Here is a 19,266-nt window from a genome sequence, read left to right on the forward strand (position 1 = left end):
GACTAGGTGTAGGCCTTGGGCGTGGCCTTTGTAAGAATAGATAAAGACTTCACGGTTTGCGAGCTGTTATTCTATTCATCTAATTCCTCATCCGTGGTGGAGTGGAAGAGGTCACTGCCCTCAAAGGGAAGGTCCAATATGCTTTCCTGGACATTGGGTTTAAACTTAGTAGCCTGGAGCCAGGCCGTACTTCTCATGTCCTTGGCAATTCAGATGGCCTGGGCAGAAGTATCGATGTGGGCCACGGTGGACTCTAATGTCCTTCGCTACGAGCCTGGATTCTCCTAGTCCCGCCTTGAAGCGCACTTGGCTCTGTGCCGGAGGTTCTGGGAGGAAGTGTACCATTTCCCACCAGAGGCCGTAGTTAGCTGCTCCCAACATGGCATCTGCGTTGGCCTACCGCAGATGCAAGGAGGCGGAGTACATCATCTTCCCGCACGCCTCCAAGATCTTCTCCTCCTTGCCTAGTAGCGTCGAGGACAAGGTGGCCGAGGATGACTGAGGCTTGGAATAGAGTGACGCTGCAGCTATCACAGAAGAGTGTGGTTGAGGATGCACTTACAGCAAGAGTGTGCCCCCCACCGCCCCCCCCCATCTGCCTGTACTTGCCGTTGAGGCACAAATTGACAGGCTGGGGCGAGTGCAGCTTGAGCCACCCCTTCTTTGCCTGGGCAACTATGCCTTTCTGCATCAGGATCCCTGTATCAGTAGGGGGTTTTAGGGTGAGGACTTCTGCTAAGACCACCCCCCCCCCACTCCTCAGGCTGCTCTACCTCGGGCTGAGGAAGGCCCCAAATACTCTGCCAAACCTGCAAGGCATTCGTGGAAGGCCATGGCTGAAGATGGCATGTCGGGGTCCTCCTCCTTGTCCGTGTCCACCAGGCTCAGGGGGTCCAGAGCTGGCACAGGAGTGCTGGGGGCCATTGGCTGCAGAGTTGACACCGCCCCGGGTGGCTGCTGCGGAGGCAGGTGTGAAACCGCCTGCACTGTGGGAGGCAAGGAAGGCGGAATCGGAGGAGCCGGCTGGGGCAGTGGCATCTGCGGTGGGGCCTGTGGCACCGGAGGAATGACTATGGGTACTGGTGGGGTGACCTGAGGGAGCAAGTCCCTGATGGCATCCCAGAGGATGGCCCCCATCTGGGGAGTTCGCATCAGTCCTAGGAACCTTTTGAAGAACCGGTATTCGGAGGCTAAAGAGGTGGCAGGTGATATTGACGGAGTGGCCAAGGGCAGCTGGGGACGGCGCATACTCTGCCTGGGGTGCAGGGGAAACCTGCTCTGCACTGCTGATGGATAAACTGTAGGCCACGGACCTGGCTGACCCCAGTCCCACCTTGTGACTCTCTCCTCCACCCGCTCTGCAAGAGAGATATCGGATGAGCGGCCATCTTGACTGGCGCAGCAGTCATTTTGTCGAGTTGCGTGCCACGTGCCAAAGTCGTGATGCCTGGCTCGCTGGAACCAGCCCCGTCAAAGACGCTTGGTGTTGGAATAAAAAGGCCTATCCCGCACCTCAGGCTGTGACCTGAAAGGCGTATTGGCCTCAGCAGAACTGCCGGTAGTGATGCGTGAAGGCACCCCCTCTGACATGCCCCTCAGGAGTAATCCCGGTATTTCAGGGCGATACTTGGTAGGCGATTCGCCCTCGGCAGATCGGCTGGTAGAACTGCGTATAGCCGCCCCATTGGACATGTTGCCGGTATTAGGGCGTGGCCCCTCGGGTGAAGACTCGGTAAAAGAACCTTCCGGTCCCTCAGCACTGACATCGGGAGGGTCCACTGACCCCTCGGCCTGCCAGCCAGTATCCAACTTAGCCTCGGTACTTGTTAGGCAGAAACCTGTGCAGTTCCCTTAGGGACCACTGCAAAAGATTTAAGACTACAGGTGTTTGGCAGTAAACCCACTTGGTGGCAGTCCGTACCACACAGATTCACTTGGTAGCTCTGGCTGAGCAGTCAGACTTCCCTCAAGAAGAGTTAGGCAGTATAGTATATAGAGTATACACAATAGGTACAGAGATACAGTAGCACAAGCAAACACTGACCAGAGCTTTGGTGTGAAAGTATATAATTATTTATTTAAAGACACACTTGTAAATGACACTAGCACAAAAGAGGTAAGTAAATTCAGCACACAGTCACTATTATATATATACAACCCTGATTACTTATTAGACAAGTCTTAGTGAGAAACACCACTTATTTTCAGACAGAGGTGAGCGCTTAACATAAGATGGCACTCTAATAAGTTATTAAAAAGTGAGGGAAAAAGGAAGAGTTATGGGAGCACACAAATTTCAATATTTTTTAAAGAACCACAGTAAGACAGGATAGGCAGAGTTCTACTGGAGAGCAAGGAAGTCAATTGCAAGGCCCACTCTTGGAGAGAGCAAGCAGAAGGGGTCCAGGTTCACCCATTGGGGTTATGCCCAAAGAGTCTTGTAGATAGTTTGCACACAAAGAATGAAATTAAAGTCAGGAAAAGTTAGCTAGGTTGCCCCAGGCCAGCCCAGGTTAGAAAGTCGAGGCTTTACTGTCACCCCGAACGATCTGTCGCAAGGGAAGACAGGCGGGACACTGTACCTTAAGTGTGAAGGAAGCTCCAGCGGGGGCAGTTGTTCCTGGCAGCGGGTGCAAGTCGGTGTTTCGTCCAGAGGAAGAGGAGGTCTTGCCGTGGAGGAAAGATTAAGGTTGTTGCACTGCCAGGGAAGAAACCAGCCGCGGAGTTCTTTGGTTAAAAGGTACTACCCTTCTAGTTGCGGTAGTGGTAAACCGTGGTATTCCGGTTGCTGGGGTGCTTGGCACGGGCAAGGCGGCCACGAGATGCTCCAGGAAGGTAAAAAGAAGGCAAAACTAGTTATCCTCACCAGTCAAAGGAAGAAGACTCTCCGGACTGGACATCTCCTCTGTCGACGGAAAAGTGGTGAGACGGTTCAGCAGGGCTCCACTGGTGGTGTCGTCGTTGCAGGTCGGCTCAGCTTCTCCCTCCTCGGATTCTTTGGTCCTGTGGCGACTTCTGAAGTTCCAGTCCCCAAAGCCCTGCTTTTATGCAGCAAACCCCCATTCATTCAGCCTAGCTGTCAATCAAACATGCTAAGTGGTGAGCCGGCACACAAGAGTGCGACTTGAGTTGCCAAGGCAACTCAGTCCAGGGTGCCTAAACCCCCTCCCACACCCCCTGTGGTACCCAGACAGAGTGGCACCACTTTTGGAGGCTTCTGTGGAGAAGCCCGCCAAAAAGTGGAACAAAGGGCTCGACTTGGTTTGGAGTCACAGAAGAGAACACAAACGCCATTTTAGAATAGAGTTCTGCCAAAAAATACCAACCGGTGAATTAATATTAAATAAATAAACCGGCAGTATGTTCGAGGCTATAGGAATTAAATAATTAAAGTTGGTAGCCTCGAACAATGGGAAAATCCCATAGAGATATATTCACGGTTGAATATAAAAAGTAGTATCCACTGCCACCAGCCAAAACTCGATCAGGGGGGACGGAGGCGTGCCCCCTCGAACAACAGACCCCGGGGCAATCGAATTGCCCCGAACAGTACGTCCACAATTTGATGGTTTGTACTGGTTTCTGTTCATAATTTGGGACTAGCAAAGCCAATGGTGACTTTACATACCCTGGGAGACAGTAGTCAGTCCCAGAGTATGAGTCTATGTTGGGGGGTCGCTACGACACCCCCTGGGTTACAGCACGGAGGGTGCAGTGTAACCCACATCAAAAACACATGAAACGACAAAGGAACACCTCAAATCATGTCTAAGAGTGGGAGTACAAGAGTCTCACTCTTAGCAGGAGAAAAAAATAAACCCCAGAAATCCAGCAAAGCTGCTGGGGGACTCACTAGGTTTGGGAAATTAGCCTTTACAGAGAATTCTCCCTAACAGTACTCGTGCTGGTATGAGAACCGGAGCGGTTCCTCCTACACAGGCGAGTCCCTGGAAGGAGTCCCCCTTGCGGGGTGCTCTGGAAAAGAGTGGCCCTACCTTGGGCATGGATTGACGATTGACAAAGTCATTCAGGGCCTCTGAAGGCGATCTCTGGAAGAGCTCCGTCCACGTGGCTAATCTGTTCTTTAGAGACCTTGAGGAAAGCGCATTGCACGCAGTACAAGCTTGCCAGCTGTGGTCTGGCCAAGGCAAGGTAGGCAGAGGGTGTGGTGGTCTGAAGTTGGAAAGAGCCTGACACAGGATGGACACCTGCTGAACCCTGTAGAAGTCGACATGCGCTGGGGAGGAGCGGGATGCCAGAGGACCGAGTACCTGAATGATAAAAAGACAAAAAGACAGAAGAGAAGAAGTATCCGCGCTTGGAATTACATGGCCGAAGCCAAACCCAGGAGCGCTGGTGAATTCGGCCCGTTCCAGTCGACGCGGAAAAGGGGACTGAGGAGTGGCGCCGGTGGGCGGTGTCAGGTGAGCGCATGCTCCCAGGGCCTCACACCTGCGCGCCTCTAAATTTAAAAGGAGAAGAAGATTTTTTCTGGTGAAAAAGGTTCCATCTCCCGTCCCTCGCGAGGGACGGCCATGCAGTATGGTGGAAAGGGGATGGGACGTAAGAGTATGTGGTGTTATTTGCTTTCCAACATCTGCATCAGACTAGGCAGAGTTTTAAATGAAGTTAAACAGATTGCCTTTGAATTCTGCCAGTTTTGATATGCTGATTGCATTAACTAAAAGCAGTGACAAAATAAACAATTATCTGTTATAAAAAAAATGCAAAGGTAAATGTTATGAAATCATTACATCCATGCCTTTGGGTTGATCAGAATGTATTCATAAATGAAAGGCAGATATTCAAAATGTACAAGTTTCCAATACATTTCATGAGATAGTTAGTCTTACCAAATCTAAAAGATGCATGTCACTATTTCGGACATCCTTTCCAGGGCTAAGAAGAAGTCCAAAACACCTGCAGTATATGAAATACAGGTTAAATACACCACACTATACTTTATTTAAATAAAACATTAACACACGAATCATCAAACATTTTCTGGCTGGAATCTAGTATATATAATTGACCAAATAGATGCAAAACCAAATTTAACCTCACATTGATAATATATAGTAAAACAAAGGTTTCTAACCGTAACAATTCATATGTGCTTAGTCTGTAAAACTTGACATACAAACTCTTGGGATGATGCTCCCAGTAAGGAAAGTGACAGGGGCGCTTTTACACAACAAAATAGATGTATTTATTTAAAAAACTGAATCAAAGCTTAAGAAGAATGTGTACCCAACGAATTCCGCAACCTCAGCAGTGGTCTCTGGGCAAATTGGTGTTAGAGGGGTAAGCCTTCCTCTCCCTTGTTCTCAATAGAGTTACATGGGTGCAAAGTCCTGTCCCTAAAATACTCTTTCATGACTTTGGTCAGAAGAGGCCTGGTCAAGGATCTCTTCCTAGGAATACCCTAGTGACTGGGATTGAGTTAGTTTACTTAACTGAACTGTACTAACCTTTTTGACTTTTGAATCATAACCACCGGCATCGTCAAATCGCTTACTAAACCTACCCAAACAGAACATTGGAACTAATGACTTTAGGGCACAAAGCATCTTAGGGTTGGACTTAAGTGTTAAGGGAACTGTTTTGTGGTTACTGGTGTCTTTACTGAATTGCATGCATCTGATCACTTACATACTGTTAGGAAAGTGTCTTACCTGCAATCAGATGACCCCAAATGAATGCAGAACCATAAACGTTGTGCGCATACCGGGTCCTGGCCCCTATAATCAAGAAGGCATCTTCTGGAACGGCTCCAGGCTTGGATTTATGTACGGCGACCAGAAGTACAGTACCAACACTTTCAATGCCGTCAAAGCTCAGCGCAGATCGCAGGAACAACGTCTGAGCAGCAAGACGCCTACAGATCATTGTAGCGTTTCCCAAGATAAATTATCCAATTGGATTAACTTAACCACGCTCTTCATCGCTACACAGAATTCACATCCGTTACTTCCAGCATGCCCAAGTAAGTATAATTGTAGTTTAGGTTAGCTTGAGATTCTTGTGAATCTCAAGAGTGTACCCCTCCCCAAACCTTAGGCTATTGAGTCATGAAGAACCTAGAGATTAGGTTCAATTCATGTTCATGTTCTTTGCACTCCCTTCACCTTATCCTTCCAAACCCTCTAAGACCTTACCTTCCCGATTGTCTTATGGCCTGGTCCTCAAGGACACGTTGAGGATTAGCGTTACAGATATATTGGGGGGCACAAAATATTCTCAATTCGTTCTATCACCATTACAAACCTCCTTTATTCCATTTCAGGAGAGAATCTTAAAGACGGTGCAGAACATAATTGTAGCCTCGACCAGTTTTCAGTTGAGGATTGGGGGGAGAGTTGACCTAACCAAATTGTATCCTTATGCGTGGACTTTGGGAGGTTGACTCACCTGGTTCCTAGCTTTGGCACACTGCAGTGATCACCACAGAAAACCCAGAATCCGGTTTCTACAATTCAGGTACTCATACCTGTGTTTCACTGGTTATTGAATCAGATTTATTCTCCTAAGGGTGAATGTATATTTCTGTTTTATAGTAAATGTGTGACAATATTTGACGAGAGGTTTTTCTTGCTTATTGTGCATTTTAAAGGGCTAATAAATCATTGTACATTTTTGTACTTACCTGTCTTACTGGAACTATTGGTGGTGGTGTGTTAATTCATTGTAGCTCTAGACCACTCTCACAGCCCCTCCTGAGACTAAGCTTTGTCCCTCGGCTACCTTACATTGATTGGGTTTGGGTAAAATCTCAAGTGTTACCCTTAATAGGGTGGCCTCCCAAAATCCACCCCCAGGGTTGATTCTGGAAATCCATCTTAACATGTAGGACCAGAGATACTTCCCTCTTCCATAGATAACCTCCTTGATGCAAGACTCGTCAATGCCACAACCCTACCATACTCAAAATCTCTACTGCTGAAATGTATACCATTATAGTACTTTTAATGTGATATCTTGCTCATCTGCAGGCCCCATTCCCCTATCCAACTTTCTTTCAAAGCTTAGGCAACTGACTTCTAGCTTGAGAATGACAAACTACCAGACAGCAAAATCCATATTTACCCTGCCTCTTAATGTGGGCTTCCACAGTTAATTCAAGAACCTACCCGCTCAGCAGGGCACACCTATGACATTTTCAGCCTTACCTCTTCCATCTCTCCTCCCCCCACTTCCAGTTTGATGGCCCTATCACTATGTAATGCGGTTTCACATATCCCTTGCATGAAATACAGCACACCGAAGACATCCCACATACCATCCCTCAATCAGAATAAACAAAACTAAAATGACAGTCAACTCCGTGGGCCTGCACTACACCGCCAACAATAAACAACCACTATTCATGACTTTCTTCATGACTTTAAAAACTGCCTGAATATTGCATTGTAGACCCCTGAGCTCATTACATCCTTCACTGACAAATGCCAAACTCATAAATGGCACACTGATGAACTATTCAGCATTAAAACGAAATAAATAAGTAAAAGGTAGTGCCGACTGGAAAGAAAATGATGCAGCAATTACCGGTCCCAATCCAAAATCAAAATTGCCATAAAATCCATGCAGCAGGTTTGTGAGCTCTGCTTTGCAATTAGCCACATCAGCTTAACCATGCTTTTGATCCTACCTTTTCAGGCCGTGATCTGTGGGCAAGGATGATCCGCTTAGAGACAAAGTGATGCTGGCCCGATTTGTCCCTAATACAGCCCTGTAGCTTAGACTTCTGCAGCCCCAGTGGATTTACGCAGACCTTCTGGGTGATTGGAGAGGCGGATACACCACTGATCTCTCAACAACAGGACCCTGGGGCAAAGCCTGCCAATGCCCTGTTGGCTCTGCTCAGACCTTCATGATGAAGATCTCACTGCATGGTTTACCCTCCTGCTGGGAAAGATGTGAGCCACTGGTCTGTGACACAAGCTTCCTACAGCTGGGAGAGGACCTGGGCCAAACTCAACTGCAGCAACTAGAGTTATCCACAGCTCTTGAAATATGCATTGAGAGGCGATGGGAAAACCATAGCTCAACATATTGCTAAATTTGCAAGGGGGCTAGCAGGGCCCAGCTGAGCTACTGGGAAGGCACACACGTTCCAGGTATTTTTGTGGGGATGGGCTGGTTAATTGGGATTTGTATCTTTCTTGTTGCTTCCAATCTTGGATCAAAAGAGGTGTGTGCCTGTTTTCTGCCTGAACACTGCCTATTCCTGATGGGATTTTGACAACAGCAGTAGTTTGGTAGGACAGGAAGCATTCCGTTATAGCACCCAATTCGGATAGGTGGGTGCTGCAGCTCCTTGCTTCCTGAGGCCCTCATCTAATGTGAAGAGTGTCAATCCATTCCCTTTTCTACCTGTGTATAAGGTTCTTCCTTGCGGCATAAGCCTTCGATTAGCACGTGATTCGGTTTTAGCCAGATAAACTCCTGTATTGGTATGGGAAAACTGGCTCTCAATCAGCTCAAGATTACAGTTGAGGGGGGGAGGTGAAAGGGGGTGGAGGACAGGCAGGAAGATATCAGAAGAGCCAGCTCCTTCCTCTTAACTACTTCCACTGGTGAACTGTCCGTCTCAGCTCGCTTAGACGAAGACGAACATTAAGGCAAAGTTTCCTGGACCGAAGGCTGACATTTCCTCATTGGATATCAAGATTTATATATTCCTGTAAAGGACCACTTGCAAGCTTGTAGAGATAAACACGGAAACCGGCAGAATACCACTGATACCACTGATAATGTCTGGAGAAGACTTCCTTTACAATGGCAAAGAAATGCAGGATCTTCTCAAGAATATTGGGGTAAATTAATGAAGATTTTGAAGGTCGTTCCCACAGGAACAAGAAAGATTGTTGGGGTGAGGCAGACAAGCAATTCTGGGACAATGGAGACCTTTGTAGAAGGACTTTTGCTTGATGGCTCTCATCAATGTTCATGATTGAGCAGGCAAATAGATCTCCGACCTCAAGCCTGTGCCTGTTTCAGAGATCACAATCTTCTCCTACACATGAGAAGAGAAAAGGAGGCAGTGTATTTCAAAGGTGATACTCCTTGCAATTTCTAGAATTTGCAGCAGGGGTGCAGATCATTCTTAGAAGTCAAACGCAAATTGCACACCTACAATAACAATTATTCAACGCTTTCTCTGACTAAATTGTGTGTGATAAATGGTGGTAAGACTTTTTTCTGATCAGGACATCATCTCTACTTTTTATCCACGACCACCAACTGGAGGTTTGTCCAGAGCTTTGATGACACCACAATCGGACCACTAAACATTTGCACACTATCAAAATGACCTGCACTGAAGGGCAACTCTCCATCTAGCGATCATAGTGTCCGGAGGTATACCTCGCTGCTGTCACACAATAGTATGGACTCAATATGTTGAGCAATTCAGGATGTGTATGTATGACTGCCTGTTTATTCTGACCATCGCTATCCAATGTGCTGCCATAGTATGACCATCTTTTCCTTCACGTTTTCAGTGATATTTAGCAATTTTTTTTGCTGTATTTATGTGACCTGCATGACCCATTAGATCACTTTCTTCATCTCTTTTCTTTGATATATTGTGCAATGTTAAAAAAAAAAGTTACTAAATCCATACCGTCACCAAGTTACTAAATCCATACCGTCACCTTAAAAAGAATAGACCACTGAAGCCAAAAACCACTACTCCTCCAACTGCCCGACTTCTGCTCTGAAAACTGCAAAAGTACGCGGAGAATACGGATCATCTTTCAGGCTCCAAACTCTTCACCACACTGAAAAAGCCAAACATCTATCCAACAACTTCTCATTCTTTTTCTTTCTCGCAAAACAAAATGTAGCAATATCCAGAAAATCAGCATCATTACCTCCACTCCTGATGCAGATCCTGCGATTTGTCTCCCTTGTTCCAAGTCCTATTTTCCTTCACTGCACTCATTTAAGTAACCTTCTTCCAAGAGGACTTTAGCTCTCTAGTGAATACCTTCACTTCTCACACGTAGTGACACAAAACAACTCCAGCATGCAGTAGTGTCACCCCTCTTAAAAAAAGAAAACCTTCCCTCGACCCATCAGACCCAGGACATTTCTGCCCAATCATTCAACTCCCATTCTCAGGTAAACTTGTGGCGAGAGCAATACTCTCCCACCTCCAACTATTTATCTAAAACAACAACTTAATTGACCACCATCAAGCGGACTTCTGCACCAGCAAAATAACAAACTGCCCAACTATCAGTAATGGAGAGCATCATAAGACCATCAGACACAAAATGTTGTCCTCGTCTTAATAGCCCTTCAATCCTGTTTGGCCACATTCAAAAAGGTCAACAATATGATCCTTCTGGTCATCTTACACCACCCAAATGTCTGAAGCCTTGCACTGGCCTGAATCAAATCCTTCCTATATGACCAATCTCAATCAATTGCTCTCCCACCTTTTTGCACAGCTTTACCCTGTGGAGTACAAGGATCCCATCTCTCTCATTTCAACATTATCTCAAATCACTGATATAACCTCATCTCTGAACACCGCCACCTCTTCAGCTGGGAGGACGACAATCCGGTACTCCTTAAATTCAGAGACTACCCCAAAAAGTATGAAAAAACATTATTCACATTATGAGAAACATAAAATCTAAAATTGGATGAAGCTCGGCTAATTCATTTGTCTTGGAAGCGAAACAACACATAGCAACACAGATTTGAATCAATTTCCCACGCTTAGGGACTGGTCACCGTTATTAAGCATGTCAGCAAAAACATATTTATTAATGAATAATGCCAACGTGAAAAAGTTCAACGTGGTCAAAATTGAGATTATCTCAACTCTGACCCACTACAATGGATTAAAAAATGGCATGGCACCAATCCTTCAGTCTTGGCTCCCATCCAAGTACAAACATAAAAGTTATGAAAAATCTGAGGGTCATCATCTAAAATAGAGCCAACGTTTAACACCCAACTGAGTGCACTAATAAGCTGCTTATTTTCTTGCAAATCACTTCAAAAAGCTATCAACCTCTTCTCAATCAACCCCAAAATCACCAATGTGACTGCTTTAATTTCATCCAGACTACTGTAATAGAATATACCTGGCCATTCCAGGTACATATTGCACAGATTCAAACTCATTCAAAATGTGACTGCCTGCCTCATCTTTGGCCTCCAACACCACCACAGTTCACATGCAATCGGATCTCTCCATTGGCTCCCCCATTGAGCATAGGACCAAATTTAAGGCGCTATGCATCATACACCGGGCCTACTGAAAAGCTGCCCCTAATTTCATCCTGGAGAAATTCTACAAACACACAGCTCAAAGATAACTGAAATCTGCCAGAAACAGACTCCTTGTGCCACCCAAATGTCATCTCTTGAGAAATAAAAAGCTGCGCTTTCACAGTCCAAACCATCATATAATGGAACACTCCTGTCCCACATCAATGACTTCAAAGAAGACCTGGCCCTTAGCAAGAATCAAAAACTGAGTTGTATCCATGGTCAACTTAAATAGTTGAATCACATTTTCCTCTTCCAAATAGTCACATCCCATGGTCATTGTCATCGCCAAGATACCTTAGAGTGAACATTGCACTTTAAATGTCCCAATTAAATAAATAAAAAATTGAACAATGCCCATTTGTCAAAGTGGTATATCGTATCATTTCCCCTGACTGGTGATGTGTACGAGTAACATACGCCAACTGTCCACAATTCTACCGACTCTCCTTTAGTCTCTCCTCCCCTCGTAATTTAACACTATCTTCTCCATTTCATCTCTCTTGCAGTTCACGTCCCCTGCCACGCAAACAACCTTCATCTGCTCAGCCAACCTATACTGTGATCATATTGATCCCTTTGCACCCCAAATGATCACAGCTTGTTTCCCTCTACCCTTCTATCTCGATCAAATGGGATTTTCACAGACCCTTCCATGGTGGCCACAGTCAATACCCATTCTAAAAAAATACCTACTGTCTTCCCTACGAATCACCCATTTAACAGACCCGTCTTTTCTGCCCATGTTATGATGGATTTCTAAAATCAACCCTGATAAGCAGATTTTAGGAGGCCACCCTAGTTATGGTTAACAGGGAGACTCTCAGTCAAAAGCCAATCAAGGTAGAGTGAAGAGCAGTCAAGGCTTACTCTCAGGAGAGTGCGAGTGTGGTCAAGGGCCTGCTGCGTCCGCAAAGAATAAAACAATAATTCAGCTTAGTCAGTTATGAAAATACAGTTATTTATTAAGGCCTTTAGAAAACACTGAAAATGAAACTTGCAGGTAGTAATATCACACAATCCCATATAAAACAAATACAAACATTCACCCAGAGGTTCACTTACAACACATCATTAAATAACTAACCAGGTGAAACAGGTAAGTATTGCAGATGTAGTTAAAATGATGAGAACCAGTCACAAGTCCAATTCTATACTTTAGTCGTCCAACCCTAAGATGTATGGGGCCCTAGTGCCCAAGTCACAAGTTCCAACACAAGGTTTCTCAGGAAGGTTTTCTCAAAAGGGATGCAATGGACTTGTGGCAGTGATTTAGAAAAGCTTCAAACTATTTAAAAGTTCTGAAACAATTTATAAGACGACAGGTGTGTTCCCATCTCTATTCTAGACCGAGGGATAACCCAAGAGTAGGCTACTTGACTCGGGTTTGATGACCAGAGGGAGGTATGAGACAAAGGGCTTTGCACCCGATGTTATCCTATGGAGGGTGGGGTTGTTGGGGGCAGTAAGGCACGGGTATGCTTACTTAAACCTCCCCCCCCCACCCATGACTCTGGTGCTCCCTGGGGTCACAATAGATCATTTGTAGCGTGTGAGGGTTGTTGCTGGGAAATCGGTCTTCCGTTCTTTGTTCGGGTGAGAGGTGCACAGGGGTTGCAGGTTTAAGGCTTATTCTTGTTGAGTGCAACTGCAAGATGCAAGATCAGTCGATCAAGAAATACAGACTTTCATGATATGATATGACAGTTTATTTATATAGCGCCTAGACACAATGTGTTTCAAAGCGCTTCAAGGCAAGAGAGGGGACAAGGGAAAATTAAATGACATTCTTACAGGCCATGAACAGTAAAGATGTGAAATTAACTAACATACTCTGCCTGACCACATTTCAGATAGTGCAAGAGCTTAGACATAGATAAGGAAAGGCGGGGGAGAGTGGGACGGAAATGGAAACAGACAGGCAACTACCATACTATGCCTGATGACATTTCTGGTAGAGCTGGAGAAAAACAAGAGGTGAGGGAGAGGGGTGCAGAAAGGTAGGGGGGAACAAAACAAGCGACTATCATACTAGGCCTGACGACATTTCAGATAGTGCTGGAGGGTGGGCAGGAAAAAAAAAGTAAGGGGACGGGGGAGGAGACAGGAGGTTGCTATCATATTAGGTCCAGGAACAATTCTGATAGAGTAAGTGCATAGGAGAAAGTAAGGGGAGGAGATGGGAAAAGGGAGAAGGGAAAGGAGGAGAGACCAGAGTTAGCAGTCAAAAAGAGTGGAGAAGCAAGAGGGGAGAGTGAATACAATTGCAGAAGTCAGTAGTAACACATAATGCTGCAAGCCAGGATACAAGATGGAGATTGGAACAGCATAATTCAGGGCCACCACGAGTACAAGTTGCAAAGGAAGTCCAGCAGGAGAGTCGAGAAAGGGTGATGCACCGTGAATGAATGAAGTCCATAAAGTCAAAGACTCCTGCATACGTAGGCTTGAGGGAGGTGAGGGGGGAGCAGGGTAGAAGAACCAAGCAAAACAGGCAACACCTGTGTGCGAGAATGGTGGGGGCACAAGGGAACATCATGGGGGGGATGCACTTCACAGGAGGGAGGAAGGCAAGTTCCAGTTACGATCACAGTTTGCAGACTATGACTGGCATCCTTCCAGTTGCCGTCAAAGATGCAGCTGCAGGACAGTTTCCCTTGATGATAGGAAGCTGATAATGAGTGAGGTGGCACCTTTTGGCAGAAGCAAGCGACAACCAAAGTTCCGAGACTGAATGTAGAATTACGACGGTTCTGGCAAGGTAGCCCATCAATGTACAGGTCAGCCAAGGGACACTTCCAAAGGCTCTGAAGGCCTGGATCCTTGAGGCCGTTGAGACTGGTGCCTCTAGTCCAAGGGCTGAAGCAACACAGACGCTCTTCAGATATCAGACCGAGGAGCAAGGCTCCACCGGGCTTGTCATTGGATGGGTTGCCGCTCAACTGCAGAAGTCCTCAGGTCATCAACGGGCTGCTTTTATTCAAAGGATCCTTGGCTCTAATGTAGATCTGAAGAATGGCTGCAGGATTTGTTATTACTATAAAATATTGCAGACTATCACTGTTAATCAGAAAAGTTCTAATTTTATAAGCCCCATTTCACTGCCTAATGTATATATATTTTATTTAGATTTATTTAAACCTTTAAAACAGCACACATTAAACATCCCATTCTACTTCTCATGCGTCTCAAAAGTTGAGGTCAATAAGAAAAAGGAAGGAGAAACGGCTGGAGAGTAAAATTACGTTAAAAAAAGAAGCGTAAACAGTACATATGCAAGTCTGTGTTCCTAGGAACTTTATGTAGGCATAAAAGTTGTTGGTATCATCGGTTGCCTCAAGGGATTTAGTAGCAATTTGTCACTAAGATCACTAAATTTCTCCCTTGTAGCAGCAAGTCCACCATTCTTCAGCTGACAAGGACTTACCTTTGTCTGCTAGGTGGGATAGATATTTCGATTTTAATTCTGTTAGATTTATGCAGATAACTGTTATATGCAATAAAGATTACTTTGAGGCGCTATCTTCAGAATATCTGCATAAAATATCGTTTGTCGACATTGGTCTTCTTTGCGAACTTCGCCAGTTGGTAGAATGTTTAGTCGCAGCCTTAGAAACACATTTCGGTAGTAGCTGGATGGGAACTTGGCAAGATATGGAGGTAAGCAATTGTTTTTCTCCTCATAGCTGTATTGATAGAGTATATTTTGAACGTGTGGTTTGTGTCTTTATCCAATCATACTCTTAGATTTGTTTTAACTTTATTTGGGTTGGATATCAGCAGGTCTTCGGAAGCAACCATGTTAGCAAGCCATATTGCAAATTTACTTTTCCATCTTTCTAAAAGAATTTCAGAATCATCAGCTGCTAGATTTCTAATAATGTCCAATGGATGAAGACAATCCTTAATCATAGATTTTCTGTACAGAGATAATGTCTTCCACAGGACAGCAGACTCCAAGGATTGAAGCCCTAATTCATATCCGATTGTTGCTATTGGGAGTCCTTTAGGGAGTCTCGGTACTCGTCTCCAGAACAATCCTTCCAGAATAGACCATGTTTGCCAAGTTGCAGAGGGACCCTGCTCCATAGATCGAGATCGGAAGGGATGACTGGGGTGAGTGTATAGGTCCATAAAATTTCAGAATTGTTTGTCCCTGAGCAGATAGTCTCATTGTTTTAAATCTTAGGGTTTCTAACCGTTCTTTTTAAATTAATATTTAGGTTATACTGGATACCCAAATATGTCACCAACTTCACCTGTAAACAAAGTCGGATTTCCCAAACTCCATGTAAAATTCCCTTTCACTTTCCCAGGCCGCTTAGCGAAACAGGATACTTCCATACGTTTCCTTTGTGTTTGTCTTTAGATCATTTGTATTAGTATACACTAAGAAATCAGTCCGTCAACGCTGTATGCCAATGGGGGTTTATGTCTACGAAGAACAGATCATCGGCATAGAGAATCCGTGAGACAGGCTTATTGATCTTTGGTGGGAAGATGATCACAGCATTTTGTGAAACTTGGAGATCGGATATGTACAGGTTAAATAGGGTGGCAGCAAGGAAGCATCCCTGTTTTAGGCCTCGATATGGCATTTTCTTTGTAACGTTTGGTTGCCATCTGGACCTGAATCGAGGTTTCAGAATAAACAGCTATGATAGTGCTCACTAAATCTTCAGGGCATCCCCAAATTCGAAGTTTCGTCCAAAGCTTCTGTCTATTGACGCTATCAAACGCTTGTTCGAGGTCAATAAACGCAAGATAGCATTTCACTTTTTGCTGAATCGCTTTGAGTTTTAGAAGGATTTAGTATCAGTAGATTTAAGGCTGTACCAATACCTTTGACAAATCCAGTCTTTTGTCTAGGCGGTCACTTTTTGTTGCCCAGTTGTTCAAATCTCACAGCAAGATTGATTCAAATAATTTGCCAATAATATTAAGCAGGGCGATGGGACAATCATTTCTTGGGTCTTCTCTATTGCCTTTTTTAAAGATGGGTATAATGATGGCACGTGTCCAGGATTTAGGTATTACTCTGGTTCTCGTGATTTGTTTGAACACAGCAAAAGAATTCCGACCAAGGGCAAATATCCACCTTTAACATTGTATTTGTCTGGCCATTTGGGCCGGGGGCACGTGATGTATTTAGACTTGTAATCAGTGATTTGATGTCATTCATTTAACACTCAATTGCCCAAGATCCAGTCGATGGTAGGGGATCTGGCAATATTGCGGTGGGTAATGCAGCAAACAGAGCCGAAAAAAAATGGGATGTCCAAGCGATCTCTGTAACTTTGATGATTTGTACTATCGCCTGGAAGCGGCCGTTATTGTTGATGAGCTCCCTTAAGTTTCTGGTGGTGTTCTTCCCAAAGGCTTTTAGAATTTGTTCAGCGTCATATTGCGTTCTTGCCACTTTAGTTGCAATGAACCTATTTTTAAACTTTTGCTTCTTTTTAAAAAAATGTTTTTTATATGTATCGGGATACTCATGTGTTCCATTATGAGAATCTTCCTCAGGTCCGCTCATAGAAGTTCCTTTGCTTCCTCCACCAAGGTGTTTGTTAGGTGCATTGGTGTGAAAGATGTCTTTCCATGGGGTCTTCGAGTTTCATAGAAATTTTGAAGTAACCATGTATAAATCAGAGCTGGCCTTGGCTCCATTAAGAAATCTGCCAAATTGATTAGTTATACCGATTATGTCTTTGGTTTCTAAGCGCAATGTTTCTCATGTTTCTCCCTTGTGATATTTCTAGGTGTTTGTCATATTCTGGAGTGTCGTATCTTGCATCGAGTTTGCACATTATTTCTAAACTATTGTGGTCGCTGGTCATCTGGATAACATTACGCCTTTCTACGTGCTGCACAAAATCAATAGAAACAAATGCATAGTTTAAAACAGGCAGATAAGCCCCTCTTCCAGGTTGGATTTCCGGGGTTATCTCCTTGGGTTGGGCGTACAGCATTTGGAATTCATGTCCTAGAATTTCTTCTGTCCATTTCTGTGAATTTTTACTGAAGTTTCCAGAATTTATAATCAAGCCTTGTTCATCTACCAGATGCACGTTTAAATCACTGAACAGTAGGATGCAAGGATCTTTGTGGGCCAATAGTGTCTCATCTATTTCTTTCAAAATCAAGGCAATACAAATGTCATTGTTACACTTGTCTGGGCTGTTATACATTTAGATATAACAAAGGTCATTTTTCTCAGGTCGAACTTCGATTGCTTTTCAATTGTTATTTGGACAAAGGCACTGGGGTTTTTGCATTGCTTTAACCGTTAATCCTACACCTCTTCGGACAAGTGTGAGCAAACCGGAGTAAGGTCTTCCAGCTTTCCCCCTTCATGGCAGAGTTAAGGTAACAGTTGTATCCATCGCAGATGGGAGATGGTCTAAGCCTGGAGGCATTGAATGTCATTTTTCTGACCCTAAGTTGCCAATGTTAAACAAGTGTCTGAAGCCACGTGTGTTTCAGGACCCAGTTTTTAGCAATCTTTGATGTTCTTTTATTGATATCGATTATAACTAGAGGATAATAAGATTGCTATCCAAGACCAATTTTGTTCATCATTAGTTTGCTGAGTCATTACTCGTCTGTGTCGAAGGTACTGACTCATTCGTGCAATTTATCAAAACTCAGGGGGAGATGGTTCAATTTTCCCTCCTTCGACGCTTTCTGATCTATATGGCACAAATGCAGTCTTTTGTTATATGCTGATCTGCTAAGTGAGGTTGGTCTGAGGACATTAATTATTTCCAATGTTCTTACATGGTCTTTACTAGCTGATATTTCAAAGCCCAAACTTAACTCGCTGTAAGTGACTAGTTTAAGTGCAGTTTTACCCAGTTCATTCGTTCTTCATTCATGAATTGCACATCTGATGTGATAAAGCTAGGTTTTGGGGTGTGATGGATTAGCTTTATTACGTTTTTCCGGTTTAGTATTACATGATCCCTTACCCGGTATATTCTCTCAACATATGGGATACATTACTCACTGTAATCGTATTTCTGATGCTTGTATCTGCTTAGATTCACATGCTGTGCATAGGCCGACATCTAGTAGAAGCTGCAGAGTATTACAGTTTGTTTTTCGAAACTCGAAAAGGGGCGTCGAACCAGGTCGTGCCAGTAGTGTGACGGCCCCTGTACCCATGATCCCTCACGCGTGTAAGACCCTCAGATTGTATTTTTTCTGATCTGACATGGGGTAGCATGAGGAGTATCGTGAGTACAGAGTATCCAAGGAGATAAGATGGATAAGACTACAGGCGTCCATGAGCCTTCTCTCAGAAGGGAGGAAGGGCGGGCGCATGTGAAACTAAGCAGATACAAGAATCAGAAATACGATTACGGTGAGTAATGCATCCCTTCTGAGGTTTGTGGAATATGCTTAGAACACATGATGTGCATAGATTAGCGAGCAGTGTTAGAAGAAGGAGGTGGGATGTGAGAAGGTTCATGAGCAAACAAGTGTCTTTGAACCGCCTGTCCCACTTGAGTATCTGTCTTGGAATGTGTGTCAGTGCAGTAGTGCTGAGTAAAGGTGTGAATATAGCTCCATGTAGCTGCTTTGCAAATGCTGTCAAGGGGTACATTTGCAATGAAAGCCAGAGTGGCTCCAGTACCTCTTGTAGAGTGGGCCCTTGGAGCAAAAGGCAGTGTTTTATCTGAAAGGGAATCACACAGTTGGATACATCTGATTATCCACTTCGAGATGGCATTCTTAGAGATGCAATCTCCCTCTTTGCCTGGAGCTATAGAGACGAACAGCTGATCTGTTTTTCTTAGCGGTCTGGTCTTGTCTACATAGTAGAGGACTGCCCTCCTCACATCTAGTGTGTGGAGTTTCACCTCAGCAGAGCTCTTGGGTTCTTGGAAGAAGGTTGGTAGCTCAATATACTGGTTAACATGGAATTTGGAAATTAACCTAGGCGAGAACCTAAGGTGAGTGCATAAAACCAGT

At 44.6% G+C, this 19,266-nt stretch overlaps 1 protein-coding gene across 5 annotated transcripts in view; it reads right to left on the reverse strand.

The window, feature by feature from the left end:
* The window catches only part of RABGAP1 (RAB GTPase activating protein 1), a 3,038,993-nt gene that overhangs the window by 2,406,309 nt on the left and 613,418 nt on the right, over window positions 1-19,266 (reverse strand). For all 5 annotated transcript variants that reach the window (XM_069609645.1, XM_069609642.1, XM_069609641.1 and 2 more), the window contains one exon: window positions 4,854-4,920. In XM_069609645.1, the coding sequence (XP_069465746.1) occupies window positions 4,854-4,920 (67 nt within the window). The remainder of the gene's footprint in view (window positions 1-4,853; window positions 4,921-19,266) is intronic.

Source organism: Ambystoma mexicanum, chromosome 8 (genome assembly GCF_040938575.1).
Source record: "Ambystoma mexicanum isolate Mex_15411 chromosome 8, UKY_AmexF1_1, whole genome shotgun sequence".
In the NCBI taxonomy this organism is placed as follows: Eukaryota; Metazoa; Chordata; class Amphibia; order Caudata; family Ambystomatidae; genus Ambystoma; species Ambystoma mexicanum.